This window comes from Cenococcum geophilum (genome assembly GCF_001692895.1).
Source record: "Cenococcum geophilum 1.58 unplaced genomic scaffold K441scaffold_22, whole genome shotgun sequence".
In the NCBI taxonomy this organism is placed as follows: Eukaryota; Fungi; Ascomycota; class Dothideomycetes; order Gloniales; family Gloniaceae; genus Cenococcum; species Cenococcum geophilum.
The window spans coordinates 633,895-661,450 of NW_027137580.1; the positions used below are offsets into that span (position 1 = coordinate 633,895).

General features: G+C 47.3%; 16 protein-coding genes across 16 annotated transcripts; 5 read left to right on the plus strand and 11 right to left on the minus strand.

Moving 5' to 3' along the window:
* Positions 1–494: 494 nt before the first annotated feature.
* K441DRAFT_561750 (DUF167-domain-containing protein) lies at positions 495–908 on the plus strand (the record flags this gene model as incomplete). Its single annotated transcript, XM_067643542.1, has 2 exons — positions 495–701; positions 756–908. 2 exons carry the CDS (start codon positions 495–497, stop codon positions 906–908), a joined length of 360 nt encoding a protein of 119 aa, XP_067503810.1.
* Positions 909–1,017: 109 nt separating this feature from the next.
* K441DRAFT_687239 (uncharacterized protein) lies at positions 1,018–1,626 on the minus strand (the record flags this gene model as incomplete). The annotated part of the gene is made up of 3 exons (XM_067652074.1): positions 1,018–1,238; positions 1,347–1,492; positions 1,577–1,626. 3 exons carry the CDS (start codon positions 1,624–1,626, stop codon positions 1,018–1,020), a joined length of 417 nt encoding a protein of 138 aa, XP_067503811.1.
* A 1,419-nt stretch (positions 1,627–3,045) lies between these two features.
* On the minus strand, positions 3,046–4,853 carry K441DRAFT_687240 (WD40 repeat-like protein; the record flags this gene model as incomplete). Its single annotated transcript, XM_067652075.1, has 3 exons — positions 3,046–3,265; positions 3,444–4,240; positions 4,305–4,853. The coding sequence occupies 3 exons, from the start codon at positions 4,851–4,853 to the stop codon at positions 3,046–3,048; spliced, it is 1,566 nt and encodes a 521-aa protein (XP_067503812.1).
* A 279-nt stretch (positions 4,854–5,132) lies between these two features.
* On the minus strand, positions 5,133–8,734 carry K441DRAFT_636634 (uncharacterized protein). Its single transcript, XM_067646483.1, has 2 exons — positions 8,326–8,734; positions 5,133–8,278 (listed from the first exon to the last, which is right to left on the minus strand). The coding sequence occupies exons 1-2, from the start codon at positions 8,669–8,671 to the stop codon at positions 5,574–5,576; spliced, it is 3,051 nt and encodes a 1,016-aa protein (XP_067503813.1). The 5' UTR covers positions 8,672–8,734; the 3' UTR covers positions 5,133–5,573.
* A 1,475-nt stretch (positions 8,735–10,209) lies between these two features.
* Positions 10,210–11,177, minus strand: K441DRAFT_611359 (ubiquinone biosynthesis protein COQ9; the record flags this gene model as incomplete). The annotated part of the gene is made up of 2 exons (XM_067645569.1): positions 10,210–10,665; positions 10,734–11,177. The coding sequence occupies 2 exons, from the start codon at positions 11,175–11,177 to the stop codon at positions 10,333–10,335; spliced, it is 777 nt and encodes a 258-aa protein (XP_067503814.1). The 3' UTR covers positions 10,210–10,332.
* A 189-nt stretch (positions 11,178–11,366) lies between these two features.
* Positions 11,367–12,828, minus strand: K441DRAFT_660146 (uncharacterized protein). The gene has a single exon (XM_067648651.1). It carries the CDS (start codon positions 12,743–12,745, stop codon positions 11,447–11,449), a length of 1,299 nt encoding a protein of 432 aa, XP_067503815.1. The 5' UTR covers positions 12,746–12,828; the 3' UTR covers positions 11,367–11,446.
* Positions 12,829–14,493: 1,665 nt separating this feature from the next.
* Positions 14,494–15,634, minus strand: K441DRAFT_561760 (histone acetyltransferase, MYST family; the record flags this gene model as incomplete). Its single annotated transcript, XM_067643543.1, has 4 exons — positions 14,494–14,846; positions 14,936–15,260; positions 15,318–15,413; positions 15,470–15,634. The coding sequence occupies 4 exons, from the start codon at positions 15,632–15,634 to the stop codon at positions 14,494–14,496; spliced, it is 939 nt and encodes a 312-aa protein (XP_067503816.1).
* A 629-nt stretch (positions 15,635–16,263) lies between these two features.
* Positions 16,264–16,877, minus strand: K441DRAFT_705664 (uncharacterized protein). Its single transcript, XM_067653613.1, has 2 exons — positions 16,688–16,877; positions 16,264–16,634 (listed from the first exon to the last, which is right to left on the minus strand). The coding sequence occupies exon 2, from the start codon at positions 16,553–16,555 to the stop codon at positions 16,307–16,309; it is 249 nt and encodes an 82-aa protein (XP_067503817.1). The 5' UTR covers positions 16,556–16,634; positions 16,688–16,877; the 3' UTR covers positions 16,264–16,306.
* Positions 16,841–17,114, minus strand: K441DRAFT_660151 (uncharacterized protein). Its single transcript, XM_067648652.1, has 2 exons — positions 16,960–17,114; positions 16,841–16,907 (listed from the first exon to the last, which is right to left on the minus strand). The coding sequence occupies exons 1-2, from the start codon at positions 17,103–17,105 to the stop codon at positions 16,853–16,855; spliced, it is 201 nt and encodes a 66-aa protein (XP_067503818.1). The 5' UTR covers positions 17,106–17,114; the 3' UTR covers positions 16,841–16,852.
* On the minus strand, positions 17,093–18,016 carry K441DRAFT_660152 (uncharacterized protein). Its single transcript, XM_067648653.1, has 2 exons — positions 17,174–18,016; positions 17,093–17,114 (listed from the first exon to the last, which is right to left on the minus strand). Exon 1 carries the CDS (start codon positions 17,978–17,980, stop codon positions 17,339–17,341), a length of 642 nt encoding a protein of 213 aa, XP_067503819.1. The 5' UTR covers positions 17,981–18,016; the 3' UTR covers positions 17,093–17,114; positions 17,174–17,338.
* On the minus strand, positions 17,961–19,436 carry K441DRAFT_660153 (tetrapyrrole biosynthesis, uroporphyrinogen III synthase). Its single transcript, XM_067648654.1, has 2 exons — positions 18,039–19,436; positions 17,961–17,992 (listed from the first exon to the last, which is right to left on the minus strand). Exon 1 carries the CDS (start codon positions 19,414–19,416, stop codon positions 18,424–18,426), a length of 993 nt encoding a protein of 330 aa, XP_067503820.1. The 5' UTR covers positions 19,417–19,436; the 3' UTR covers positions 17,961–17,992; positions 18,039–18,423.
* On the plus strand, positions 19,423–21,786 carry K441DRAFT_660154 (uncharacterized protein). The gene is made up of 3 exons (XM_067648655.1): positions 19,423–19,840; positions 19,958–21,121; positions 21,183–21,786. The coding sequence occupies exons 1-3, from the start codon at positions 19,652–19,654 to the stop codon at positions 21,393–21,395; spliced, it is 1,566 nt and encodes a 521-aa protein (XP_067503821.1). The 5' UTR covers positions 19,423–19,651; the 3' UTR covers positions 21,396–21,786.
* A 585-nt stretch (positions 21,787–22,371) lies between these two features.
* K441DRAFT_705666 (bli-3 protein) lies at positions 22,372–23,253 on the plus strand (the record flags this gene model as incomplete). The annotated part of the gene is made up of 3 exons (XM_067653614.1): positions 22,372–22,566; positions 22,684–22,995; positions 23,033–23,253. 3 exons carry the CDS (start codon positions 22,372–22,374, stop codon positions 23,090–23,092), a joined length of 567 nt encoding a protein of 188 aa, XP_067503822.1. The 3' UTR covers positions 23,093–23,253.
* Positions 23,254–23,846: 593 nt separating this feature from the next.
* Positions 23,847–24,424, plus strand: K441DRAFT_687247 (putative translation initiation factor SUI1; the record flags this gene model as incomplete). Its single annotated transcript, XM_067652076.1, has 3 exons — positions 23,847–23,877; positions 24,029–24,103; positions 24,159–24,424. The coding sequence occupies 3 exons, from the start codon at positions 23,847–23,849 to the stop codon at positions 24,422–24,424; spliced, it is 372 nt and encodes a 123-aa protein (XP_067503823.1).
* Positions 24,425–24,943: 519 nt separating this feature from the next.
* On the plus strand, positions 24,944–25,120 carry K441DRAFT_503881 (uncharacterized protein; the record flags this gene model as incomplete). Its single annotated transcript, XM_067642037.1, has 1 exon — positions 24,944–25,120. A coding segment is annotated over one exon (177 nt), but the record flags the coding sequence as incomplete, so codon positions are not given.
* A 61-nt stretch (positions 25,121–25,181) lies between these two features.
* K441DRAFT_611374 (uncharacterized protein) lies at positions 25,182–27,026 on the minus strand (the record flags this gene model as incomplete). Its single annotated transcript, XM_067645570.1, has 2 exons — positions 25,182–26,830; positions 26,886–27,026. Coding segments are annotated over 2 exons (1,558 nt in total), but the record flags the coding sequence as incomplete, so codon positions are not given.
* Positions 27,027–27,556: the final 530 nt, after the last annotated feature.

The window sequence follows — 27,556 nt, forward strand, 5'->3', positions numbered from 1 at the left end:
TGATGGGCTAAATTGAGGTCTTCTTTCAACGAACCTACGGGAGAGGAGTCTGTTTGAGTGGGTTTAGCAGAGTTTTGTGGTGTCTTGAGCGATGCGGACCTGTGGGATGATAGAGGGGTGAAGGCGTTTGGGCAGCAGCTTATCAACTAGCTTTGAGAGCGTTATAGTATTGGCGAAGACGGGTATTTGTAGTATCGCACAGCTGACTGCGTATCTGCCATCTTTACGTAAACTGGGTCAATTGATGTATCTCTGCTCCGTGTCGTCTTGCTTTTAGAGGAATTCAAGGGAGCCGAGAGAAGGTGAGGTTCTTCTAATGGCAGTAATAGTCGGTCTCCGCTGTTTTATCAGGTTTGCTAGGCCCCCCGACTCGCCGAGTTTCGGAGCCTTGCTCGCTTGCCATCGGCCTTTGACCTAACCCCACCTACCACGCTCATCCCAGTGGCGTGGGTGCGCGCGTGGGGCACAGAACAGTCAACCTTCAACCCGATACAATGCTCGCACCTGCCATCCGCTTTACTGCAGCCAAGAGCCCCAAGCAACCACGGGGTTTCATTCGGCTTCTCTGTTATGTCCAGCCAGGAGTCGCTACCGAGCGGGAAGGCGTCATAGCTGTTGCACCTGAAATAATTAGTGTCCGTGTGGCTGCCCAGGCCAGAGACGGCGAGGCCAACAAGGCAGTTCGGGAGCTGATTGCAAAGGTTAGTTTGTGTACTATTGCATGCATGTGCAAACTCCAATTTAACTTATCGAAGGTGCTAGGTGTGCCTAGAAGTGATGTGGAGATCGCAAAAGGGGCTGCGTCAAGAACGAAGACGGTTTTAGTGCGTAATATCATTTTCAAAGGCAGTCCAGAGGATGAAGCGGAAAGGATTAAGATTATTCTAAAAAACACCATGGCTACTTGAAAGAAATTATCACCCGCTCAGTTCTATTACAACTCCCTGGCCGGGCCCATCTTTTTTTTAAAAATATAACAAAGCTTCCAGTTGAAGCCCTCGTGTTTTCGCAAAGCATCTAAATATATTCCCAAGCGCCAACGCCAGTTGTGTTCCAGGTCAACATATCGAATCCCAGGCAATCCGGCGATAGGGCAACACCTTCAAGCTGCCCAAAAATTTGACAGCTCTCACATGCTACCGGACATGCGACCAATCCATATCCCCAGCTGAGGAAACCAAAGCTAGGGCCTTCAGAATGCGTCCACCCTGTTACAATAGAGCCCGTCGGGATATTTGCTGAGTGAGCCTAGGTGAAGCTCATAGATCCGTCGGGAGCTATATAGACTGGCATTGATCGTCCACATTAACTCCAGGTTTTAGAAATTGGCTATATCATCTACTCACCCAGCTGCCATCTAGGAACTTCAACATCTAAGGGCAATGTGTCATCTCCCCCCATAAAGACGGTTGGCGTTCCAGTCGGACAATCCGTGAACTCAGCCTCCGGACAGTACGAATCTGTTGCTTTACCGGCAACCCAGAATTTTTGACTCGCAGCATCGATGGATTAGAGGTGAATAGGAGATGCTGAGCGAGCGGCAATTGCACCAAAAGGATTGGCACTTTGAGCAAACGCTGCAGGAAGGAGAGCAATGAGAGCCGAAATAGCGATTGAAGTCTTCATGATTGATTTAATAGGAGCGAGTGAATCCTAAATTTTGAAATGAATAGTTTAATGGGAAAAGTATAATGAATATAGTAAATGGTTTGAACGACAGGCCTTTGAGGCTGGCTTCAAGTCTTGTATGTATTTTGGTCTCACCACCAACAGCAAAAGTCAAAGTAGCATAAAGCCTTTTAGAAGCTTTGGAAGGCTCCAGGAAGCAATCGGAGGAGCAAAAGCACAGGCTTCACCTCAGATATCGCCCATTCGATGCTTGTACTGGAGATTTTGTGGGTTGTCTCTCGTATTCTCCCTTCCACCGTGCAGACGGCTGGGCCGGCAGAGCGCGGTTGCATCTAGAACAACCAACATGCCTTATTTGCAGATTACAGATTACGAAGCCGTGGGAACAGACGGGGGATCTGTAAGACGCTGAGCGGCAGGTCATGGGATGCAAAGAAACTTCAAGGTGGGCAAGATGCCAGCGTCGATGCTCTGGGGCGCATTGTATTCTACGCGGTCGACTAATCCTGAGTGCTTTTTCGTATCATGGCGCAGGAGTTGCCGATGTGAGACAGGTCCGAACTAATCCGGACATAATTGGACCAATTCAGGCTCGAAGAAAGCAAGAAAGAAGCTTTTCGGAGGCGATAGAGTTGCCCGTCTGACGAGTGCTATGCCGGTTGTGGCACCAAGGACCTTAGCACAAAGGGATTATTAGCGGCTCGGCGGATTTGTAGGGAGAAAGTGAACATTCTCATACATACTATGCCAAGGCGCTACTAATCCGCATATATGCCTCCTGTAGCATCATAGCAAGCTCCCTAAGCAGAAGTTGTTAAACAAAGGTGGAGACATGCCTCAATAGGGGAACATATATTGCCATCACCAAATCTCAATACCGATACTGAGTCAAGTGATGCCAGCACCCATTTCCCGTGTTGAGTTTGCTTCGTGACTTTGTAGTGGCGCGAGCTTGTCTCGAGAGCAATTACTCCCTCTCAGCGTATCAGTGATCTTTCGAGAACTCAACATGACAGCTAAAATGCTGACCAACAGCACAAACTCACTACAACTCGTGAATTGCTAAACGCACGACCCTACATTCTACGCAGCCGCGACGTTCCACACGTGTAGCCACAGGAATTTCAATAATCCATAGATGACCCAACCAACCAATAGTCCCGGCGGACTGTAACCAAGCATCATTATGGATTGGGATAGAATAGGCGTCTCATAATTATCCAAAATCTTTACAACATCGCATCGAAGACCAGAACTAGCTGACCTCAGCAACCTATCTTGGTTAACGTGCTCAGCACCTTCGCCAGAGCAATTTCCAATGTGCTCCCCCTCACCGAAACCAAAATTTCCGTGTAATGCCGGACCTGCCGACAGGGCGTTTGCCTCTTTGTTCAATTCTGGCAATATGCGTCTTGATTACATCCATACACACAGCTTCCCACTCGCCGTTCCACCTACCACCCAGTCTTGCGTTGGATGGAACTTCGCTACGGCTGGAACGGCCGTGATGCCTTCGCCTCCTAATTGCGCAAGTTGCTGACCTTTACTTGTATAAATATCGACAAAGCGATTCATATTGCCAATGCAAAATCGCTGGACACCATCCTGTGGGTGTAACTGCCACTGAGCGCGCAAGCTATTCATGAAACCGTCAGCACAGCCCATCGCATGACGTTTGCATATGATGTGGTGGCATGTTTTGACTGATATAAGGAGTCAAAAGAAGCCTAGTAAGTGATTTGCTGGAGATATTCCATGTACACTTGTTAAAAATCCTGCGGGGCACTACAGGAGCTAAGAAATACCATACTCACATGGTAACCCATCTCCCTGTCTGATTGTTATGCGGTATAATGGTTGCAGGTTTCATCTGAGCGTCACTCAGCGATGTCCCAATCTCCCATTCGGCAGAGCTGCTGAAATCGTGTATTTTTATAGTGTCATCGTAAGATGCAGTAGCGACTTGACCAGCTGAGTTCCATGCTGCATGGGAGACAGAGAGCTTGCTTTCATGTTCGCCAACCAATGCTGGTAATCGCAATTCACTCTTGCCGTTAATCTTTCGAAGGTCCCATATCTTGAGCGTTCGGTCCAGAGATGCCGTCGCCACCAGATGGGACTGTAGAGGATGTAATGTGAAACCTCCAATTTTCTTTTCTGACAACTGGAACAACTCCAGTCCGGCTGCCTTCTTTGCTGGTATACGCATGTCGTGTATACCGAATTTTCCGTCCAGGGTAGAGAAATATATCATGTTTGGGTCATTCCGGGCAACTTCAACTCCAGATAATGGCTGATCTTCGTTCTTATTTGCCGGTGCATAAATTTCCACGGCAACCCCTTTCACTAAGTCCATTTTACGAATTGATGAATCATACGAAGCCGAAAACAGGGCATTAGAATCGAAAGCGCTAAATTGGAATGTGCATATTGTCCGAGTGTGAAGCTTGAATGTGGATATCGCAGGCCCTTGTTTTTCAGTATCTTCCCCATCGTCATCTTCTTTCACGTCCGGAGCGCTTTGAGAGCAGTCGCATATCCCTAGGTTACCCATTTTATCACCAGCAAATACCAGCGGTTTGTCTGCTGTCGGATGGAACCCAAGGGAATACTAAAGATTTTTTAGTGCCAATCCATAACAAATGCTTTATCTTAGGCCTCAGTCTGTAACTTACTATGCGTTCTGGAGTTATTTTGATTTCATTAGGTTCATAATCTTCCCACAGTTGAAGTCCACTCATTTTCTCCCGCAACGCCTTCAAGCCCTTGTCGCTTGTCTCCTTTACATCTTCAACCGTGAACGTCCGTTCGTACGGCTTGGTTGGCGCAACGTTGGTTAAAAAGTTCCCGCTCTGGTTCCACGCTTGGCCCGCAACCACGATATCATTAAGATTCAGGTCATCACTAACACGTTGTCTCTTCGCTCTTTCCGCATCTTTGAATGCCTCATGTTCCTCTTCTGCCCTCCGCTTAGCAACTTCGCTATCCGCGACAATACCCCTCAGACGAGAAGATGTTCGGCGTGGAACCGTCTCTTCTTGTTTGACTCTTTTTGGGGGGAGTTTCTTTGCTTTCGTCTTCCCAGACACTGAGGACTTTGAGGGAGCTAGGCCGGCTGAAGCAGCTTCCAATTCTAAGGTCCGGAGAAGAGCTTGTGTTTTAGCGATATTTTCCTGCCTCTTCTGCTCATACTCGCTGAGCTCGACTTTTGGGCGGCGTGCCATCGTGATGCAAATTGTTATGAAGTTCGTGGATGATTTTGATTAAATATATATCAAGGCGCTCGGGTGGTTTGAGCACGCTCCCACAATTGACGATAGGTCGAGAAATTTCGCGAAGTGATCGAGATAGACAGACGCGTGAAAGGACTTTGAGGTTTGCGACGCGCTTCGCAGTCACGTGAGTTTTAGTTGCTAATTTGAGATGCCGGCCTTGGAGGTCCGTAAAATGCACTGCAATTTTAGCGCACACCAGAGGATGAATGGCGGTCTGTGCATAGTCATGTGATTTCTTTTCAAATCTATATATTCACTACTTCTTCTAAAATCTCCGCTATAAATCATTTAGAACTATATCAATACGCCAATCCTCAAGTTTGCTAAAATCCATATTGGACCGTGAATATGCTAATCATACTCACGCCCTTCGAGACGGCATTGCATTTTCGGTGGAGCCATTCTAGCATCTTTTCGTTGTTTCTCAGCATTTTGTCTTATTTCCTAACTCAACAAGAAAACGGATCGGGGTATATTGTGAAAATGAATCAAAGGCAAAAACCCCTTATTTATATATGCCGGTCGACGCTCCTGAATCATCCTCGCATCCAGTCTAGTTCGATGACAATGCAAATAATACCATCAGCCCGTTTTTTGTTAATAGCCAGTTCTATCAACTCCCAATAATCATCTATGAACACTACAGTTGAATAAAGAGTCATGCAATGTTCAGTCCAACTTTGGTGCTTTGCCATGCTGCAACGCAGCTAAGCTTTCACTAGTCCTTGCCCTTTTGAGACTTCTAGTCCTCGAGACTACGCCACTCCCGCCTGCAGTGCTTGGCCCCTTCTGACCCTCCACGTCATCACCTACAGAAACTGAATCCGGGCTATTGAAGCCACTGCCACCACCTGCTGTAGCCGCAGAACTTCCCGCGGGAATTTCTTCCGTGAGGCGACCCGCCATTTTCGAATCGTGCCCGCGCTCACTGGCACGAATAGTCACAGGGTCGAGGGTGCGAGCAGTAGCAAGTAGGTCCGAACTACTATCGGATTGATCCTCGTCCTTTTCGAAATCAACTGACCCACCGGAGGCGACAGGAGAGTAAGCATTCGCGCCTGTGCCAATAGGGGAGATGTTAAGAAGCTGCAGTGCGGTAGCAGGTGCTAGGTTAGATGAACTAGAAAACCTCGATGGGGAAGACGATACGTCCGATTCAAGATCCGAGTCAGCGTCTCCAGATGAAGAGTCGAAGGGGAGAAATGATGCAGGAGGTAATGTAGAATTGGGAAGATCTTTGTGAGAGATTGAAATAATCTCTTGAGAAATGACAGGAGATGATGCACTTCCGGCGTGCTCAGATGATGTCTGATTTTGTCGATTGTTGAGGATGTCAAGGATCTTACGTGAGTACAGTTTTGGCTTCGTCACTGTTCGACGGATGGCAACAACACCTGGCTGCTCATTTAGGCGCGTCTGTCGGAGTCTCACATTGATTGCAAAATTATCCTGAGGTTGGACTCCTCCGATTCCCGAAGCTTCAAGTTCAATGGCTTCGGGGCTCTCTTCTAGGCTCTTGTCTTCTCGCGGGAGCTCAAGTGGAAAGCCAAGTTCTGTGTTGCTAGACCCTGGATACTCATCAATCTCCATCTGATCTTGAAAAGTCGAGGGGTCGTCCAGCGGACCTTTCTGTTCCTCAGACTCTAAAATTTTATTTATTTCTGAAACTGTGCCTGATTTCACTCCAACAGGACGAGAAGTGAAGCTATTATACGATGCATGAGTCTTAGCGGAAAATCCTCGGCGGTCACCGCTTAGATCAGTACAAAATCTGGCTTTGTTATAGAATATGATCGGCCCACCATCACGCCGCTGATGTGAAGACGAACTCTTCATAGCGGGACTGCCTAGTCTTGAAGAGTCTCCAGCCAGGTGCGCTGGCACCGAGGAAGGCGTCGATATTTGATCTATCGTATAGAAGTCTTCGTCCTCATCTGAATCAACCTTATGAAAGAAAAGAGGAGTATATGCAAGTTTGTTCTTATCCTTCTCTTTCTGCAGTCGAGCAATCCGTCGGGCCTGTCGTACAGGATCTGATTCGCCGCTAGTGCTGTGGCTCATTTTGGCCCGTTTGTTGTTAGATTTTCCGAATTCCACATTTTCGTCAGGTGAGGCGCTGCTGGGTTGTTCGGATGAGCCGTCGCCGCTTGTGCGGGTAACGTCGTAGCCACCTTTCCAGCGGATCTTACGGCCGTCATGAGATAATTCAAATTTCGAACTGTATTCTGTAACGGCGTTTTTGACAAAATCAGGAGTTACATTTATGGTGTGCAGTTGTGCCATGTTAATGAGAAGATTAAGATAAATCCAGCCATGACCATCTTCTGGTGCCTGTCCAGAAATCATATCTGGAGGTGTAAACCCCAAATGGCGAATATACTCCATATTTTCCGAGGGAACTTGAGCTCTGTACGGGTCCAAATCCAAAGGTCTGGTAGGGCGTTGATCTGGTGAGCCGGAACTAGTAAGGTCCTGCCCGCTAATTGCAATTGGAGGTCGAATCCGTTGCAAAAACTCTGGTGGATCCCGGTCCTCCACAGCGATATCCTCATCGTTAGCCTGAAGAGGCATGATACGTGCTTCACGTACTCCTTCTTGCGTGGTACGCTGGCCGCTGGCTTTTTTCGCTTGTCTGTCAGCCCTTGCAGCTAACTGAGCAACCTCCTGCTGTTGCAAGGGTTGTGGGTGGCCGCCGGTAGTGGGCCGTTTCCCAGCAAATATCTGCTCTAGCCGACGCACAACCAATTTCTTCTTAGATTTCTCTGTCATAGCCACAGCATGCTTTGGTAGGAGGCCTGAAGGAATATCGTGTAGGTATGATTGCACGTTTTCTCGCCGTCTATTAAATGCAGACTTGGAAAGCTTTCGATAATTGCTATCATGCCCTAACGGAGCCGATGTCGAGTTTTGGCCAGACGCTGAGAGGGACGCGTAGCCGGACTCTGCAAACCGAGTGGATGTGTGAGAGGAGGTTGTTTTCCGTTCTAGCGGCGGCGCATATCCAGCTGGAGGGGACTCGCTCGACGGGCTCTCATCCAGCCCGACGGCAAATTTCCGAAGAGTTTCCTCTAATTCCTTCTTCTTATGATCCGGCAACCCGTGGAACCTAACTTCAAAAAGCTTTTCTTCCTGTAGATGAGCGTCATAGAGTTTTTCATATTTCCTCAATTTTTGCTTCAATTTCTTATTCACAATGGTTAGATCGTCAATGACACTCTTGAAGTCCTCAGTACTACTTTCCTCCGTACCAAGGTGCATTAGTCCAGGTCTGTAGGCTATGGCTGCCGACTGCGGCTGTAAACGTGTCATCCACTGCTCTGGTGCTTCCGGAGGAGTTTCCGATGATGAATTTCGAAGGAAGAAGGGTGGGTCGTCTGTAGACATGAGCAATTGCTTCTAAACTCGGCATGATACCACTCACTATCAACAAAAGAGGTATTGCTCTGCATAACATTATTGTTTGAGTTCTCAAACCACTTTCCAGCATCACTGCTCTCTCCTGAGCTCTGCCTATGATTCGGGGGCTTTGGGGAAGCGCCTGAAGGCGGATTAGCCTGATCGCTGCCAGGAATTGTACATGGTGTTTGAGAAGGTGCTCTTTGGTAATAATTGCTTATGTTTGAGTGGCTATTTGGAGGCGTATGCCGCAATGATACCGACTTGTGTGCTGGCGGTCGTTGCGGATGAGAAGCGGCACCTTGTCCCAGGCCAGGTGCCATACTTCGGCTTTCTCCTACTCTTGGGGGTTGTAATTCTTGCAACTTCATGGCTGGGGACTAGCCCGGCCTTGCCATGGGCATTGTATTGTTTCGATCTGAGGCTGACGCACCGATCGGAAAGTAAAGTTGGACTGAATGTGCTGTGGAGGCGCAATCGGCGCAATCGTCGAGCGTGGGCTTGTGGATGCAAAGATCGAGCAGTCACGAGAGGTTATTTGAGATATCAGCGACTCGAGGCAAGCATCGTAGAACGCTCACACACGTAGGCAGGAGTTGGAGAAGCAGATGTGGTCGATGAAGATGCGGCTGGACACAATCTGGCGGTGACAGGAGCGTCTCCACTGTGGACGGTAGGTGTGGAGTGCACAGTGGTAAGGAGCGTGCGCGAGAAAGGCCAGCGCTGGCGGGTTATGAGGGGGAGGTTGGGATTTGCCATGGTTTGGAGGGCTATTTTGCAGCATCTGCGTTCGCGGTGCAAATTCACGATCGCGAAGCCGCCAAGCAAAGTTCTGGAGATCGAACGTCAGCGGAGCGGCATGGTTCCGGGCGCTAAACCACACATGGCTGGCCGAATGTGGGACCTGGTGGCCCAGGCCCGGCTTCGCTGCAGCCGGTCTGCCCTGCGCCTCTCCTGGTCGAGGCTCATCGTCGATTTGACAGGGCGGAACGAGCCCTTCCTAAATCAATCACTGATCCCATTACGGCTTCGCGATCGCGAGAGGCAGCATGCCACACCTCGCGTAGTCAGATACGGGCCGCCTGACGGAAACAACTCCACGAAGGGTTTTATCAATCTATGCACCACGGTCCCTGCAAAACATCAATTCTACACATCTAGCCTGGGCCCAGACTCGGCTCTCCAGTTCCCAACCCGGCCATTTCTGCTGAGCACGGCGCGAATCGCAACAACACGGGGGTGATCCTGCTGGCGCTACTTGGCGATCCAATCCATCGTCGCTCGCGAAAGAATTGGCCAATCGCTCACCTTGCTAGGAAAGCCGGAGATAGTTCCTCGCACTCTTTCTTAGTACTCACTTTGTGACTTGGAGCTCGAGGTCACATGTAAACAGCGGAGTAGGCTCCTTCCTTTATCACGGCCTCTCATACGAACGAAACAGGCCTTGGAAACGGGCTCGACTTCTTTACTCTGGCGTCGCAAAGCTGCAAGGCCACCAGCCTCGCTCCCCGGTTAAACTGACGCATCGAAATTTGGGCACGAATCTACGTGTGAGAGACAGGGGACCCTGATCTTGGAGAATATTCTGGAATTCAATCGCGATGACTTGCATGGCCGACTCTTAACCTCGCCAAGCCTACTCCATACGGACGCCAGGGACTTGCACGCAGAGACAAGACCTTGGCCTTTGCTTGGTGATGTAGTTTCCACCTCCCAGGGTTCGAAGTGCAGTTTGGAAAAGGCTAAAATGTATAACCAAATGCGGGTATAGCATGTCGCCTTGGGGTCATCAAAGCAAAAGAGGAATACCTACCTTCCTACAGGTACCGAGAATGCTAGAATATGAATAACTAAAAGTGGATGGAAGTTTCACATGTAGCTTGTTTTGGTTGCAATATACGAACCTGATGAATGTAGCTTATTATGCAAAGTTTGCAATGGGACATTCATTCAACTAAATCTTCAAGTACAACTAAGATGTTCTACATAATACTCATCCCGTCCCTAGTGCAGTTCGCTCACACTGCCAGAATTATATCCTCACCCCTTTGCTCCTCAGAACGTTCACAAAGGAATGCCCCGTATAGTCCGCCCATTCCCCCAACCCCGCCAAGAAAGACCCAATGTTCAAGCTATCCTCTAGCCTTGCATCCAAAAACTTCTCTGTATCAGCGAAGCCTAAAGATCGGTCCTGTGTCATAAAGATTTCTGTTGCTGAGTATATTGCCGACAGACTGGCACGTTTCGTGTACCAACTTGTATCAACGCTGGTGTCACCGGCTAGGAACCAGATCTCATCCACAAGACGTGCGAGCTCTGCAACAGAGGTGAAGGTATAGCTTGGCTGGGCCATTATCGCTAGCGCCTGTTTAATTTGAAATGGTTAGTGAATGCAAATATTGTATACGCGGTGAGAGATGGATATCATTGAACAAAAGCGAATGGACTTGCCTCCTGCCATCGATGTATGATCAACCCATTCGCTCTTAAGCGTGTCAGCGCCAGTGTCCTCACCTTCGCGCCAACCCCAAGCGTTTTCCCAGGCCCCAGCTCTCCATCTGCAGGAAATTGTACAGTATCTTTCAATGCTAGTCGCTGCGTGACCAGGTGGTAGTTTACAAGGTCAAACACTCCATGCGGAAATAAATTTGTTGAGACATCTAAATAGCCAGCGTCACGGGCACCAAGCTTAAGTGCTGTTGAAGTAAAACCGTATTGCGGGACGTGCGTGATCGCGGAAGAGAGAATGGCAGACTCAGAGGCGGAGAACGGCGCGGGCTGGCTATACTCATAAGAGTGATAAAAGCATGTCTGGCGGGAGAGTGGGCGGGAGAGAGCTCCCCGCAGCTTAGGTATCGCGGCGTGCTTGAGACTCATTGTGGAGTTCATGGTGTTTTGTACGTCGAAGCAAGATTGTCAGTTGCGGCTAAGTGATTCAACCCGAATTGGAACCTCCAAGACGTCACAAATCTAGCGCGTATATCTGCATGTCGATAATATTCAGGAAAGAAAGCGAACGGGCAATTACGAAATTTCATCACAAAATCATATGCAGCAAATTTTATGTGCAGGAGGTATTACGAGGGCCTTTTCGAGCCCGTCATACAAGCGTAGTATGCATATTATCTTAGACATTTACACAGCTCCTATACAGTGGGTGGAACTCTTGGCTCCGTATAGTGGTTTGCAGGTTGTATTTCGCGTGCGTTGGCTTTGCGGATGGCCTCAGCTTGCATTCGATCCTTGATAATGTCGCGCCAGCGTTCCAGCTTCCTCCAGCCGTCAGTGAACCTATCCATCTCCCAAACCGCTGCGACAGTTGCGCCGAATCGTCCCATGCACGCTTTACGTGCCTCATCATGAATAGATTCAAGTAGTTCAAGAGTGTTTCCATCGAAATCTACACCACTATTATCCATATCTTGTAGAAGTTCTTCAATGCACTCGAAGTCTGCATACGTGAGCCACGCAAGGGATATCAGCTCATTGTAGAGCACAGTGCTTGCTCCAAGTACGTAAGACCCACGCCCAAGGTCTTTAACGGCTGGAAGAATGGTAAGAGAAAGCGATGAGGATGGAAATTCCTGACGTAGTTGGCGCACCGCAATAACCAAGAAAGAGGGATAGTTTGGCCCAATGATAGCGAGGCGAGAAGCGTGATCAATTTCCTCGCATATATTTTCGATAGTGGGCTTCAGTATTGGAGTTGCGGTATTCGCCGCTGCGCCATCTAAGTCCAGCTCACGAATGATGGAAAACACTTCTGTTTCAAGAACATTCCAAAGCTCTACGTCCGTTTTTGCAGCGCGTAGCAGACCTTCAACTCGGTTGTATTGTTGTTTTTGCAATGCTTCCAAAGAGTCGTTGTTTCCTGCGACATCTCTAATTGTCTTTTGATCATGATTGGATTTCCGGCTGGTTAATACTTCAGCTACTGATCGAATCGAAGGTATCTTCAAGCTCGGGCTAGCCCAATCGCTACTCGCTCGGTGTTTTATAAGGACATCTTCTAAAACGGAGTCTAAGGAAGACTCCTCGGCAGCGTCTAGAGGCAATGGCTGCCGCTCGGGTTGAGAAACAAGATTGCCGAAGAGTCGCTGAAAAGCCTTGCGCTCACTGTCTGTGATCGTGGACTTTCGCTGTCGGTGATATGTAGCTCGGTCATTTGGCATTTGAGATAGGGAATTCGAGTTTTCAAATGTTGAGGTTTCGCCATCAAGCAAAGGGACATCGTCCAGTCGGAGTAGGTCATTATAATTCGATCTGGAAGTGTCCTGCCCAGATTCCATGGGATGGCCTGGAAGAGGCTTTCCAGAGAAGGACCGATATTGTCGGATTGTTGCTGTGTGATAAAGAAATGGCAGCAGGGTGGAACGTTTCGCTATTAGCATTCTGTTAAGATATTGTGGTAAGAATACCCGAGCTGCATTGGCAGTTATCGACATTTAAAAATCTATAAGTGCAACACCCAAGTAAGTAAAGTCGAGCGTGGAGTGCGAGAAAATTGCGATGTTCATGAAAATCGGCATCGAGGCCATTCGTGACAGGAGAGAGTTAACGACCTCATTCTCACGTGCTTATTGCATTACATAAGCTTGGATCGCAAAACGAAAAGGGGCAAGCGCGGATTTGGGTGTATTCTTCATACAAAGACGAGCCTCGTATTATAAAATCACCCATCAATTAACCACCAACCAACGTCTATATGAGCAAACGGCCAAACTGAAGCTTGAGAACTGGATAATCCGAATCCAACGCTGCAAAAATTATTTAAATTGGCTTAGTGGTTGTTAAAGCATTTGGGTTTGAATATCGCGGTTAAAGCAGCAATTTTCAAGCTAAAGCCATTAACTATTACCTCCTCCTGTTTAGTCCCCCCGTTAATACTTATAGTAGATGAACTTTTAAATATAGTCGCTCACGAATAGATAAGTTGGCGTATGCGTTATAAGTATTATTTAATATAGGCCTGTTAGTTATTCTAGCTATTAGGAATGGCTTAAAATGTTATGAGTATTAATGTATTTGGATTTAAAGTAGGTGTATTAGTTGATTTACCACGCTTGCATCGATCTAAAATTCAAAGCGTTTCCTGCATTTACATACCGCTACAATATTTAGACTATCCATTCTACAAATGACACTTGCATTTTACATATTTGACATACGAAGTTCTTAAACACATTTCTACTTTCGGCGCCACGCTAAGGACGATGTTGTATTATATTTCTTCCAATTGAGTTCTATGGGAGATATTCTTTGAGAAATCGTTTCCACTTTCAGCCTTACTTCGTGATAATCGTAAGCAGCACAGCTTATTCTAATGCGTTGCCCTCGAACTAGTATTGGAAAACCATTTATAGCCCACTGGACTCTGCTGCCCCTTTACTGAGACAAAAGCCTGAGCAACGATGGGACTAAAATATAGTATAATTTCAGCTCGTACTAGGATGAGATTTGCGAAGTCACCATCAATCGAACCATGGAAATACAACGTCACACTATGGGCCTTACGGCTAAGGTTTCATGTGGAAGGGGCATTATGCTAAACATCTCTACGTCTAAAACTGGATGCATACTAAATAATCATCCCTTATAGACAAGACACCGGATGTGGAACGACCCGCCGAGTCATCTACCAGTAGCTTAGGCGTTACAGCAGTTGGAATAACCGCTCCATCACGAAATTCTGCAATCTTCCTTTAAAGAAGTAGTATGCCCAACAGTCAGAAATAGGGTGACGCTCTTTATTTCATCAAGGATACTCTCAAAGTGCCCCCAGTCTTTTGAAAACAATCCCAACCCTAGCTCTAAAGAAATGACACCGCCTAGTCAAATGTTTCCAATACGTGTACATTCAATCAGGACGCTGCCCTTTGCTATCACGCTAGATGATGCATGAAAACTTTCCTGTATTCAGGGTATCACCCAGAGCCGCAGCTCAACCCTAAACGATATCTCACCTCAATCTTTCTATCTCCTCCTCCTTTCTCCATTTCCAGGCCTTGAACCTCGTGGCGTGACAGCAAAGCTATAAACCCCTAAGGAATATAACACTTGCCTCAATGTCGCCAGGGTGCCCTACGCTCTTTGAGTAGAATAGAGGGTATTTAATTTGGGCTTTCTGTCTGCCTCAGAGGAAAGACCTGAATTGGGTGGGTTGTGGCATATCCAATCCGTATAACCGTTATAGTCATTCAACCTCCCCCTCCTCTTCCTCTTCCTCCAGTTCCTGCCGCTGTTCGTCTTCCTCCTCCACTTGTACAAATCCTTCAATATCAACCGGTGGATATGGATCGACTTTATGTGCCTCCGCCCATGCCCTCACTTTCGCCTTATTTATGACTGCGTCTGCGCCTCCTCGCTTTTTCTGGTCTAGAACTTGCATCGCCTGCAGCGTTGTAATGATATCATCCTGCACAATGTAGGTATCGTCTCGTATATCGCGGACTGTAAGAGTCTTCTTTGGGGGCGCGGAGAGAAGGGAACGCGCAATAGTGTGTGACCAGTAAGATTGGTAGCCTCGTTTACCGAGTTCGGAGAGCGCTAATTTATATATTAGTAGCGCACTACTTCTTATGTATTTGAAGCACGGAGAAATTGGGAGACGAGAATCGATGGGAGGGATAGCATACGTTTCTCAGGTCCACCTAGCCTACCCTCCCGTTTACTAAGTTCATAGCTTGCGCCCATGAGAATCTGGCCTAGGCCTTGCTGCTGCCAGGGCGGAAATACGAGGATGCATGCGAGATTATTGTTGTCCCAGCTCATTTTCTCTTTGCTAAAGAAACCTACCACCTGCGGTTGCTGCTGTGCACCTTGTCCTGGTACTGTTGAGGCAATGGCAGGAGATGGCTCGTGAGCGACGAGAAGATAGTAAAGGAAGGTGGTTACATCGTAGAAGACGGATTTTGTGTCGAGGAAGAGTTTAGCGAAAAGCGAGAGATTTTGACAGTACAGCTAGATTAACGAGCCTAAGCCCTGAGTGCGGAAGGTCGAGGATTTAGGAGAGGGTACCTTGTGCTCTTCACCATCGATTTCGTGGATTGAATAGCCATCTTTGGTGTATATAGCCGTCCCAGGTGGTGGGGCGTCTTTGAGAGGGCAGGCTTTCTTGCTCGAACTGATCAGCATGAGATTGAACAGCTGTTCGAGCGAGATTGGCGTACCACATGCCCAAGAAAAGGCATCAACTCTTTTGAGTACTTGAAGCACCATTGGCATACGTAGAGTCTGTCTGCTGTCCTGCCCACAAGCTCTTCCGGGTAGAACGACGGGTACCACGGCTTCACCAGGAGGGTACCAAGCACGATATTGAGAACGTTAGGTTCCATGGTGGACCTCTTGGGTATGTGATCTGAAGGAAGTCCATTGGCGACGGCGCGATGATGAAGAGGCGTTTCGGGGCTCATTGCTATTGCAATCTGAAATCAAACATTATGAGTGGAGGGAGGAGGTACACAGAAACGTGCCTTCGTCGTTTGGTTTCGGCTTCTGCCCGTCAACTGGCTGGAGCTAACCTCAAACGATATGTGAAGGTGATTATGTACTTCCTTCCATAATCAACTTAACGGTCAAAAGAGCTTAACTGGAGGAATACTAAAAGGTTGCTAGGTAATATCCAGTCTTTGCAGCATTTAGTTAAACCTTAACAGAGAGTGATAGTACCAAAACCCCTCCACACACATAAGACATTATTTCATCCAAATACCATTCCGTGCATGAACAATGCAGACTACTAGCAACAAATATCACTCTCCGGGTATGTAATCCTATTCAGGCTGGTTATGTAAAACTAGCGCTGCCCCCAATAGCAGTAGCTAAGTGTTTGAATAGCGCGTCATGCATCTAGCACCCCACCACAGCCCGGCCATTTTTTGTGTTCCCTAACCGTCTTGCAGAACGAAGGGCATAGTATGGAAAGATGAGACAGCTCACGCTAGGGGATAGCGAATGTAAATGGAGCGATGTCATTTTTAATTGAGTAATATGTATACATAACCTCGTCACATCGAAACCTTCCTCACTTCCCGTTCATCCCGAGGCAAGTTCTCGACTAATATTCTTCGGCCGTATAAGACCCATACTCTCCAGATACACAGCAAACTTGACGGAACAAGCGATATGTATGCCATTTGTAAGCCTTTCTGAAATGAACTGCACCGGCGATAGTAGGCTAACAGCAAACTAGCAACGAAACAATGGCGATATCCGCGGGACGCACGTGTTTCTGCTGCAGCTTCACCAACAAGCATGCAGCCAATTTCGCCAGGTAGTGAGGATTTGTGGATAATCCCTCCTACTCATCAAGGTCGTCGAATACAGAATCATCGCCTAGGGATGGTCAGTGTCATCGATTGATCGGACAATTTCATAGTGACACAGACCATGAAGGTGTTGGACCTAGAGTTCATCCTCATGCTCTAATTCCTCCATCGGCTCCGTGGGTGTTTCTTTCTTATTCTTCTGATCTCTTAACGTTGGCTCCAGCGCTTTTCCCACGCCCCCTTCCGTGCCTTCACCGATGAGCAGAATCTGGGCGTTGGCATAATTCAGATGTTCTGGCAGAATCTCAACCTATGGTGGTCCACGGAACCCTCTACTATCCTTCGAACTTGTAAACGAGTAAATCATATCATTACATGGACATAGCACTCACTCTTTAGGAAACTCTGGTTTTTGTGGCAGTCTCGCGCTTGCAGGGCCTGGTCTCTCGGGGTTCCTGACGTTTACCATGAAACTACCCTGAGAACGTAGTCCAAGTTCTTCTTGGACCTCACCAAGTTCCGAAGGGATCGTAAGCATGTGCACGAGGTGAGTCGATCCATTGGTGCGAGTAATGGCATATACACCTTCACCAACAGGCATCACAGGTTGATTATGGCGGGTGCCTGCTGTCTGGGCAGTATAGTCTGGTCCTTGGAAGACGCTTTCTTTGAGATCCTGAACCGTCGTATTGGCTTTCTCAACAAAAGCCATGAAACGGTCACGATGACTCTTGGGGAACGTATTTTTGGAAGAGCTAAAAGTCGATTGTTTTAAAGATCCTCAATGGCTCCATCACCCAACCTAGCACCCTTTGGAAGTGGACGGAGGACAAAGTATGTCCGTTGAAGGTCTGATACGCTCTCTGCATCATTAACACCAACACGATTTCGAATGAAGAAATAGATGATCCCGTTCTCCAAAATGCTCGATGGCATGGTCTTCTCCCGTTGGGAAGACTTCTCTACTACCCCGTTCGAGCTTTCTCCAGGTCTAGTTCGCTTTATGATATATGGTAATTCGTTCTGGTCTCTCGCAGTCTCTGAAGCACTTCTAGATTTCTCACCTCCTCCAGCCTTTTTAATAGTCTCATCTTTATGCCGCTCTTGAGGAGGGTCTTGTGGTTCAGTAGGAATATCCTCGGTCATATGAGCTTCCTTCTCCAGAGCTTGACCCTCGGCTGTGTATTCTTTTGTCTCGATATCTCCCGGAATAGCACTATTCTCTGCAATAGGCATAGTCTCCTTGAGGGTCTTTTGTGATTTCTTCGTCGTAGCGTTCCTCCCACGCTTAGATTGTGAGGAGCCATTGCTTTCGGCCCTGCGCTTTGTGCCGGTCTGAGCCTTCTCTTGCTGCGATTTGGGACTCGAGTCGGCGTTGGCAGTGACGCGAGCAGATGATCTTGTATCAGCCATTTTCTACCAGCTCTCCACTTTTACTCAGCTTTGTAAGGCAGACAAACAATTGGCTTACCTGAGCAAAAGTGGACGTTAATCGCACCTGAGATTATGTGGTTGAGCAATACCCGATGGTTACGATGCTCGAATGCAGAGTTAAGATACATTAGTGGTTGAGATAGCATGACGCTTAAGTTCATCTACTAAGGTTCTACCGTCATCAGCATCCTTAGAAATTTATAAAGCTCAGCGCCAGTGACACTCATCAATGCCTCATGCCCAAGCAGTAGGATTGGCCGAAAGTAGCAAGTTTGAGTCTTGGCCGTTCTAGAATGGCGTGAGATCATCTCTTCGTCATCGCAAACCACGCTTATATTCCAGGTTATTTGAGCTTAAAAGACAAATTAGGTGAACGCGGTACTTTTTCATAGCTTCCTACACAATCCGAGCAATGCTTCATTTTAAATTGATACGACTGGCAAGTTGCTCCCAAGGCCATCTGTCTCCATAAAAGACTTTATAGCAGCACCTATGCCTTCCGGGCTTGGCTTGGTTGCGTATACGTCCGGCACGAAGCCGAATTCACTTCTCAGATAATCTCGTGTTGTTGGACCAATGGTGGCAATACTAGTTCCTTTCGCTTTCGATTCGCAGCGGTCAGCATGGAGTTTGGATTTCCCAGTTTCAGTGTCTAGAAGATCCAAACTGTCAAGCAATGCTTTGCACCCAGTTGGAGAAAAGATAACAACCCATTGTCTCTCTAGCTGCCGTTTACGATTTTCCTCCCAAATCAAGGAGAAGTGCGACTTGAACGACGGCATTTCCCCCGTCTCGTAGATCACAAGCTCATCCACTTTTAACCGCCGTTCCGGTGGAAGTTCCGCTGATTCTAGAGTCTTGGGTATTATGTCTCGTCTCTTCTCGCCAACAAGAAACAGGAGTGGTGGCTTTGCAAAACCGTTGGGGTACGACCCGTTATAAAGGCCGTTATAGTGCTCCAAGATGAAGGCCGCGAGTGCGTCGCCATTGCCGGATTCCTCGCCTAGTATCGGACTTTGAAGATTTAACGCCCTCAGACCACGAGCGGTAGCTGGGCCAACAACGTAGAGTGGCGTGGTAGCGGGGAGCAACTCCTCCAATCCCAGTTGAAATTGCATGNGGATATCCTCAACAACCTTCGCAAATGCTTCCACAGCGCGCTGTGACGTGAAGATGATGGCTCCATGTTTCTTTAGGCCAGCATTTGACTTAACGGTGAACTCACCGCTTATTATACGTGCTCGGACTTGCGTAAGTGAATCCTCTTTGAATCTGTGTTCGAGCACGGGCACGAATACCGGTTCGTATCTTCCATTATCGAACGTAGAAAAGTATTCCTCATATCCATCAGTCGGCGCAGATTGGGTCTTTAGCAGCAAAAGGGGAATTTTCTGCTCATCCGTATGATAGGTCATGGTGAAGACGTCGGATATTGAAAGACGTCAGATATGGAGCCTTAGTGGTCACCTGGGTATCCTCGGCAGGGTGGTTTCTCGGGAAAAGTTGCGACTTAGTAAATTTCTAGAAAAGACAACGTCGCACCAACAACCTTAAGCCACCCCCGTCCAATCGCCAATACCAAAGTCTCACATCTACTTCTGGTCGACCTATACTCTCTCTTGGGAGGCTCTACACAAACAATACGCCATCATGGCTGACGTCGCAACCCCCTCAGCCGCAACCATGGCCACCACCGATACCACTGCTTCCACTGCTTCCACTGCGTCTGCCAGCAAGACAAAGCAACAATTTGTCAAGCCCGAGAAGCCCGATGAGGAGCAGTACAAGACAGAACTTGCAGGGGCTGAGAAGGAGCATGCCGCTTCTCAGGAACGATTGGTGCGTCCCACGTTCCTCCCAATCACCTGTCTTTCCACTCCTTGAACGCTTGGTCATGCAATCAATCATACTTTACATGCTACTCCTCACGATTGCTAACCAAAGCTCGCTATTCAGAATGCTATCAAGGCAAAGTTTGATCTCGCCAGACCTAATAACAAGGACTCGCCAAATGCCAGGCGCCAGCAGGAGCTCAAATCCGAACTGAGCGCAATTCGGCAACAGCAGCAGGGTAATAAATCTTCGCGAAATGCCGTGCATGAAAAGATCAAGAAGACAGACGAGCAGGTTAAGTCGCGGATGAATGAGCTCAAGATTGCGCGAGGTCGTGTGAATTTCAAGTCCGTGGAGGATGTTGATCGGGAAATTGAGCGTCTGCAGAAGCAAGTGGACGCAGGTACAATGAAGTTAGTAGATGAGAAAAGAGCACTCTCCGAGATCACTAGCCTACATAAGCAAAGGAAGCACTTTCCTGAGTTTGATGTGCAGCTGAAGGCAATCGACGATCTCAAAGCGCAGATTGCGGAGCAAAAGAAAGCACTGGATGATCCGGAACAGAAGGCCCTCAGTGAAAAGTATACTCTCCTTCAGAAGGAGTTGGACGAGCTCAAAGCGGAGCAAGACGAAGCTTTCAAAAACATGAAGGCGCTGCGGGACCAAATGGACAAGGCACGAACAGAGCAGCAGGAAAAATACACAGTTATAAAGCAGATCAAGGACACTTACTACCAAGCTAAACGTGCATACGGAGAATACGAACGCCAGGCATACAAAGCGCGTCAAGAGCGAAAGCGGCAAGAACGGGTAGAATACGAGGCTGGGAAGCGGAAGCAAATCGCCAACCAGAAACTAGAAGAAGCCAGTACACCTGCGTATCAGGATGAAATCCTTACGGCGGAAGGCCTCATTAGGTATTTTGACCCTTCTGCCATCGCAGCCAAGGAGACAACAGAACCCAGCAAATTCGCCGCTACCACTCAAAGGACCGTCAATTCATCTGGCATCAAGGGCACACGACTGATGAAAAAGGACGAAGCTGAAGAAAATTATTTTATGGGTACAGGCGGTAAGAAGGGGAAGAAGGGTCGAAAAGGAGGAGCTTCATCGCCAGCGCCTACGCCAGCTGAGGGCAAATTCAATCTCAGCATTGGTGTAATTGAAGAATTTTCCAAGGTTGGCGTCGACTCGCCGATGAGTCAGGCTGATGTCCCTGCCGCGGTAGAGAGACTGAAGGAGAAATTGGAATCCTGGAAGAAGGACCAAGATCGGAAGACTAAAGAGGTATATTGGCTCATATTCACAAAATTATTTCAACATTACATCAAACATTAACCATTTTTAGAACATCGCCAAGGCGCAGAAAGAAATCGATCGCCTGGAAGCTGAAGGCACCGACCACGGCAGCAAGGACTTAGCTCGCAAGCAAGGAGTCAATGGCGACTCCGTCTCAGCCACAGCCGAACTCGCCCAAGAAGAAGATACCGAAGAAGATGTTGCTGAAGAGATGAAGAAGGCTAGCCTAGAAGAGGAGAAAGAACATGACGCCGAAACGTAGAGGGCAAAACGGGGAGAGTATATGGGATAAGTTGTTGAATACATTAAATTCGAAAGGACCGGATGGCGATCTTCAAAACATTCAAAAGCCCTACTTTGGATGCATGAATGGATGATAGTAAACCGATTTTATTTACTCAAATCTCAATTGAGCGAGCGGGAAACTCAACATCATTTTTGCTATTTTCCCCTTCCCGCTCGCTGTACTTTACTATTCGTATTTATGTTGGTGTGGTGTGGATACCTCAATGCGAGAGCTTTCAAACTTTATTCTCTTTCGGGAAATATTCACCTCAATGTTGCTGCTGAAACAGCGATAATTTTGAGGACACAAAGCTCATACCGTAGTCCAAGCCCGAATTCTAGCTCACTTGCCAAGTAAACGCTCTTCAATGAGTACCTGCTCCGAGCTCTAAAGCAAGTACGACTTTCGCTAACCACCCAAGTAGCGCAATTAGCACTCAATAGCCACATAAGTCCACTGCATTTTGCCGTCATCATTTATTTTCGGTGATGGCGAATTCTCTTGACGTTAGAGATATTCTTTCACTCTCCATAATGTGAATGAGCGCAAACGCCGTGTGTTCGCTCAGACTTTACACACCACGAAATTCCTCCGGCCGTTTTCTTCAGGTATGTGAGATTTTGGACATTGATCCCTTAATCTTGGTTCTTATTCCTCGTCTCTTCACTAAAGTCCCTAATTCAACTACATACGTACATCAATCACCAACTATAACTTCTCTCCAATATATTCTCGCTCCCTTGGCCGATTAAATACGCGTTTACAGAAAATTAATTGCTCACTCTCCAGCAGTCTCGGAATTTTCAATATCCTCAATCTCGGGTTCCATGAGCAACCCATAGGCTACTCAATCCACACCACCCAACGACGATCTCACGTGTCAATAACCCACCCAACAAAACTTCCCCTGGCATCCTCTAGCTTTAATAGCTAGCATGCCTTCAACCTCAACATGTCTTACAGTAATGCCGATACTAGAAGCAAGCCGGCCGACCCTTACAAGGAGAAAATTCTCAAGAAACCGTCTTTGAGGAATAAAGTTGAAGATCTAGTTGCATTTACCGATAAGTGCAAGTTCTGCACGATGACAACACGGATGGGCAGAAGTAGACTGTTTATCTCGCGCTGCATAGCCCTTACTGCGAAGGTGCGTGCTACCATCCATCCAAGAATCTCAATCCATCCCGCTCGAACCGCCAAGAGATATCCATCTGTTTGGGATATTGTTTAAATAACTGTATATTAACTTCCAGTGAAACTATAGGAAGGCAATGGCATCGACTTGCTCTTCCACGCGAATTCCGAGTCCGGCAAAACTGATGACCTTACCTCAGATCCCGACACCAACCTCTCGTTTCTTACTCCCTCTGATGTATGGGCCTCTATCAGGGGCAAAACATCGGTCGAAACTGACCGTAATATTGTAAAAAATTTCTACTCGCCAGCCTTAAAAGCTTGGATTGGTGATTTGGGCGACGGAAAGCACGATGGAGGTCAAGACGACCCACGAATCTGCGTGATTAGGGTAAAGGCAATTACCGCACAATACGCGATTAGTGAGATCTGTAGTTGGGGCGTTTGTGGAATTGGCAAAGGGGGTTACTACCGGGGAGGCACCGAATGTTAACCGTTTGAGGCAACTGAGCGAAAAAGAGTTAGCACAGTGTGAGTAATTTGCTTTTTTCCTGCCCATACTTCTCGAGGGATAAAAACTCTTTTTTGATGTGATAGGGCGTTCGACTGCGAGGAGTAAGCTTTAAGCTTTGCACCAAGGTGAACCGAAGAGCTGGCAGGAAGGGCTAAATGGACTCTAGTCATAGCTGATATCTTAGACATCAATAAACTACAATATACTGTTTGTGGAGTGGCTCTACACGCTGAAAATATAATAATTATCATTTCCGCCTTTTCCCTAAAGGTTTGCACAGAGACTATCAAGGTCACTTTACAGCGTTACTGTGTGAGCCTTAATAGGCATTACAGGTATAGAGACTAGATTCGTGCCATTCATAACTAGGCACTATATAACAGTCTTCTAAAACTAGCGCTCGATCATGTTCGATTATATTCCTACACTGTCAATCAATTGGCAGGTATTTTTTCAGTTTAATTTATATGACCATGTCGATCTCGCTGTGGATACATAAGCTCATATGAAAAGACTACTCCTTCAAATAAATGGGAGCACACTATGCGTTAGGGATTTGACTGCGAGCAAGTTTTCTGAAACGACTAACGATCAAAGATCTCTGCGCCAGCGCCTGATAAGGTCTAGTTCATTCCAGCCTCACAGGTCCCCCTCCAACTCTCCACCTCAGTCAGTCATCGAATATACTCTCCACTTCACTCTCAAACAACACCGATAACCTGGTACTCCTGCCATTTTACTATACCCCGCTCTCTGGTTTACAGGTGAAACCCGAGTTTATGTCAACTATCGAAAACCTCAAGTCTTTCGGTATGTAAGCCCCGTTCAACCCCTCCGTGGCTAATCAACGGTGATGATGGGGTTTTCGACGCTTAACACTTTTCACCACACACTTTTAGCTTACGTTATTGTTGAACTGCCTCTCCTATCTCTACCGTTCGTAGCTAACAGCACCCATCAGACCCCTTCGCCGAGGCCGAATCCGAACCAGGCGAGACAAAGCAGTCCCAGAACTACATACACATACGTATCCAGCGTATGCCCCAAAATCAGTCTGGTATATAAGGGTATGGCTAATCCAAGGAACGCAGAGCGAAATGGACGAAAGACGTTGACCACGGTCCAAGGACTCCCCAAGAAATTTGACCAGAAAAAAATTCTTAAAGTTATCAAGAAGAAGTTTGCCTGCAATGGCACTATCGTCAATGATAACGAGATGGGTGAGGTGATTCAACTCCAGGGTGATCAGCGCAAGGATGTCCAAGAGTTCCTCATCGACAAAAAGGAAGGGTTGGAGCTTGATGCTAAGACCATCAAGGTGAGCACGTTTTCCAAACCTTCTGTGAGAATCTTTTAAAGATAGTTACGCTCACCTGTCTTTGTAGGTCCACGGTTTCTAGATTGCCCGTTCCACCGCACCTTGCCCGAGATAACCTCCCTTATCCTCGGTTACCCGTGAGACGTGCGACAAGAATCTTTTGGTGTGAGGGAATAACTTTGAAACTCAAACATAAGACATGGCTACATTATTTCAAAGTAAATGAGGGCAGGGAGTCGTGCTGGTGGACACGGGTTTCGAGATGGCTCTTGGTTTCCAAGACTACCCTCTCATACTTAGAACCAATAACGAGATCACGGTGTGCCTTTCTATTTAATATGAATGCATTGCTTATTCTTTTTATACCCCCAGCTTACCATCTTAACGGTGTTTCCTCCTACCTAGATCACTTTAGTTGAATTTGCGATAGTACTGGATTGAAAGCCCGCAATTTGTGTAAAGAACTGAGTGCCATCAAGCGTCGCAGTTTTTGGTTGGATCACACCGAACGATCACCATTATCTTATGAACAATCCTCTGAAGGGCCCGAGACTGCATTTAAGCCTCAGCTACCCAATGGAGCTGGGCAGCAGAAGCATCCTCGCTGCAACATACAGGGACGCTTATTCTGGTTGTTTCATTAACTTATATCATGTTAAAGAGGATGGATGGGTCAAGCATGGCTTCAATGATACTAACCCCATATTCTGGAAGATGAAGCTAGAGAGGGAGAGTTCTCAAATGTTACCGTGGATCTGGAATGATCCTTAGGTGCAGGGAATCAAAGGAACTTTTTGGAGCAGTTTATTACTGTGACCTGTGTAGTTTCTAACTCATTGTGATCATAGATTTGATGGTGGATGGAATATTAGACTACGCATCCAAATCACCGCCTTTGCCAGGTCCCCATCAGCTACATACTGTATCGGAGACTAAATGTCTCAACTATGTAAATAACCTGAAGCACTTTGAGCACCTTTGATTCAACGCCACCTAGCTATATTAAATTTAAGATCCAAGGCACATCATCAGCCCCCACTCTCTTTGTTCTTCTCCATCACTTTCAACACGTCAGCTGCGCTGTTCTTATCTCCCTTTCCTTTTTTTGGACCTCGTTTCCTTTTCTTACTTCCTCCGTGCCGATCTTCCCTACCTGCACCAGTGCCATTCCACTCTGACAACTTAATCTGCTTGCCGCTCTCCATCTCCTCTGCATCGTCAAAACGGCTAGAACCAAAACCTAGATCCATGGTGGCTCGCTTTTTAAGGCGATCTTCGTCCCCTGCGGTGGTGAAGACGGAGGAAGTGGAATCAAGATTTTGGACCCTTTTGAGAGCGGCAATTATATTAGGGTCGACGAGCGGGTTACTGGGAAGACTTGTTGATAGCGCAGTTGACTTGTCAAAATAATTTCGACGGGGAATCACATTCCCAGACGACTTTTGCGATAGTGCTTCTTCTGAATTTGCGGATCTGATAGACTGCTCGGTTGTATTGAAGGGCTTAGCCTCACCATCTTCATCCTCAGAGGCCGCGGAAGATTCGGCTTCTCCTAACTCAGCCAGCGGGTTATAATCTGTGCCAACGCCTTCGAATATATCATCATCCTCTTCGTCCTCAATCAAAGAACAAGGTTGCTTTGCTTGTGGCAGATCGGGTACTTTCACTCCCCAATCCAATGGTTTAGCGGCTTTGTCCAGGCCGGTTGGTCCTGCATTCTCGTCTTGCTTCATTTTTCGAACCTTCCGTTTAGCATTCCCATCCTCGTCGGTTATTATAAGGATATCTCTACCCTTGTCATCCTTCTCAAGCTTGGTAGTCTCCCTCTTTTCTCCGACCTTTCGGAACCCTGGACCCAGTTCTGGATATTTAATTGCTTTTTCCGCTGCGGCTGCTTCCGCGGCAGCCTTCCTGGACGCTTTCAGCTCTGCTAGTATAGTATTGCGACTTCGTTTAATGCCCGAGATCGGAGGTGGTGGTGCCATCTCGCCCTTCTTTTGAGCCTTTTCTCGTACTACCGGAGCTACTGTTTTCTCCACTAGTTTCTCAAACTCTTCATCGAGGTCCTCCTGAGCCTCCTCCTCGTTAGAAGTTTCACTGAGAACATCCTCGCCTCTTCTAACCCTCTCCAGCAGTTTTCTATCCAGACCCTTGACCAAATGTGTCGCCTCAATATCCCCGCCTGTTATATTCTCCACCAGTCTCTCAAATGTCTCCCGATCGATCTGTCCCAGTTTCATGGACTCCTCTAGAGCCTTTATTCTCTGAGCCTTTTCATCCCCTTCATTGTCCGCTCGATTTCTTGTGCGGTCTTGGTATCCAGTAGCGAGCTTCGTGCCTTTTGGAGCAGCGGAAGAACGGAATTTCTTTGGCGGTTGGGATTCCGACTTACGCTCGGCGAGCTGGCGAGCAAAATCGATGTTTGTGGAGCCTCTCACTGTGCGCCTACGACGTGTCTTTGTTTAGTACGTATGCATTTATTCTACGTGGAGGAACCTACGGCGTCATGGGAATATTAGAATGCGTACGCGAGCCCAGCGAGGCGGAGAAAGAGCCGCCAGTTTTGGGAGGGCTCTTACTATCATTCTGGGCTCTTGCAGGAGTGTCTAGTACCAGCCGGCGGAATTGTTGGTTGTTCATGTTGCGTTAGATGTTTGATGCCAAGCAATGGTGGCAGCGATGAAGCTTCTACAGTAACCGAATGAGGTTAGCTCCTTTATATTCCCTCTCAAAGTGAATACATTCGAGCCTCAACGTAAGTGAATATGATTGCGCACTTTACAAATACAAAGTACGCTATCCTCGATGCGAATAGAAATAGTGTTTAAAATGACCTGGGCATGACGTCGAGTATTAACAAGATATCGATAATTTCTGTCTGTTTCATTAATTTTCTAGCAAAATTGCTCCGCAATTAAGCTATCCTAGAAGGATGGCGCTTTGGTAGAACAGTCTCCGAAGTAGACGCAGAGTAGGCTATCACGTAAGGATTATCGGGAATTAGGAAAGTTGGATGTTGAGGAACCTTTCGATGAATTTTTTTCTCTTACCGACTTATCTGTCCATCCTCTTCTACAGTCCTTCAATATGATTATAGGGTCGCTGACTGCATTTGGTCTCCTCCCCATGGGCTTGGCAAGCTGCTAGTCCACTAATAATCGTACTAATAGC

Bases quoted from the DNA above. Each gene is read 5' to 3' on its own strand.
- K441DRAFT_660154 (XM_067648655.1), top strand. From the start codon at position 19,652: ATGGCTGACGTCGCAACCCCCTCAGCCGCAACCATGGCCACCACCGAT. The intron at 19,841-19,957 runs GTGCGTCCCACG...CTCGCTATTCAG, and splicing joins CCGCTTCTCAGGAACGATTG to AATGCTATCAAGGCAAAGTT. The intron at 21,122-21,182 runs GTATATTGGCTC...AACCATTTTTAG, and splicing joins AAGATCGGAAGACTAAAGAG to AACATCGCCAAGGCGCAGAA.
- K441DRAFT_660152 (XM_067648653.1), bottom strand. From the start codon at position 17,980: ATGGCTGATACAAGATCATCTGCTCGCGTCACTGCCAACGCCGACTCG.
- K441DRAFT_705664 (XM_067653613.1), bottom strand. From the start codon at position 16,555: ATGCTTGTTGGTGAAGCTGCAGCAGAAACACGTGCGTCCCGCGGATAT.
- K441DRAFT_660146 (XM_067648651.1), bottom strand. From the start codon at position 12,745: ATGTCGATAACTGCCAATGCAGCTCGGGTATTCTTACCACAATATCTT.
- K441DRAFT_636634 (XM_067646483.1), bottom strand. From the start codon at position 8,671: ATGAAGTTGCAAGAATTACAACCCCCAAGAGTAGGAGAAAGCCGAAGT. The intron at 8,279-8,325 runs GTGAGTGGTATC...TCATGTCTACAG, and splicing joins CAATACCTCTTTTGTTGATA to ACGACCCACCCTTCTTCCTT.
- K441DRAFT_660151 (XM_067648652.1), bottom strand. From the start codon at position 17,105: ATGCTTACGATCCCTTCGGAACTTGGTGAGGTCCAAGAAGAACTTGGA. The intron at 16,908-16,959 runs GTGAGTGCTATG...ACAAGTTCGAAG, and splicing joins AAACCAGAGTTTCCTAAAGA to GATAGTAGAGGGTTCCGTGG.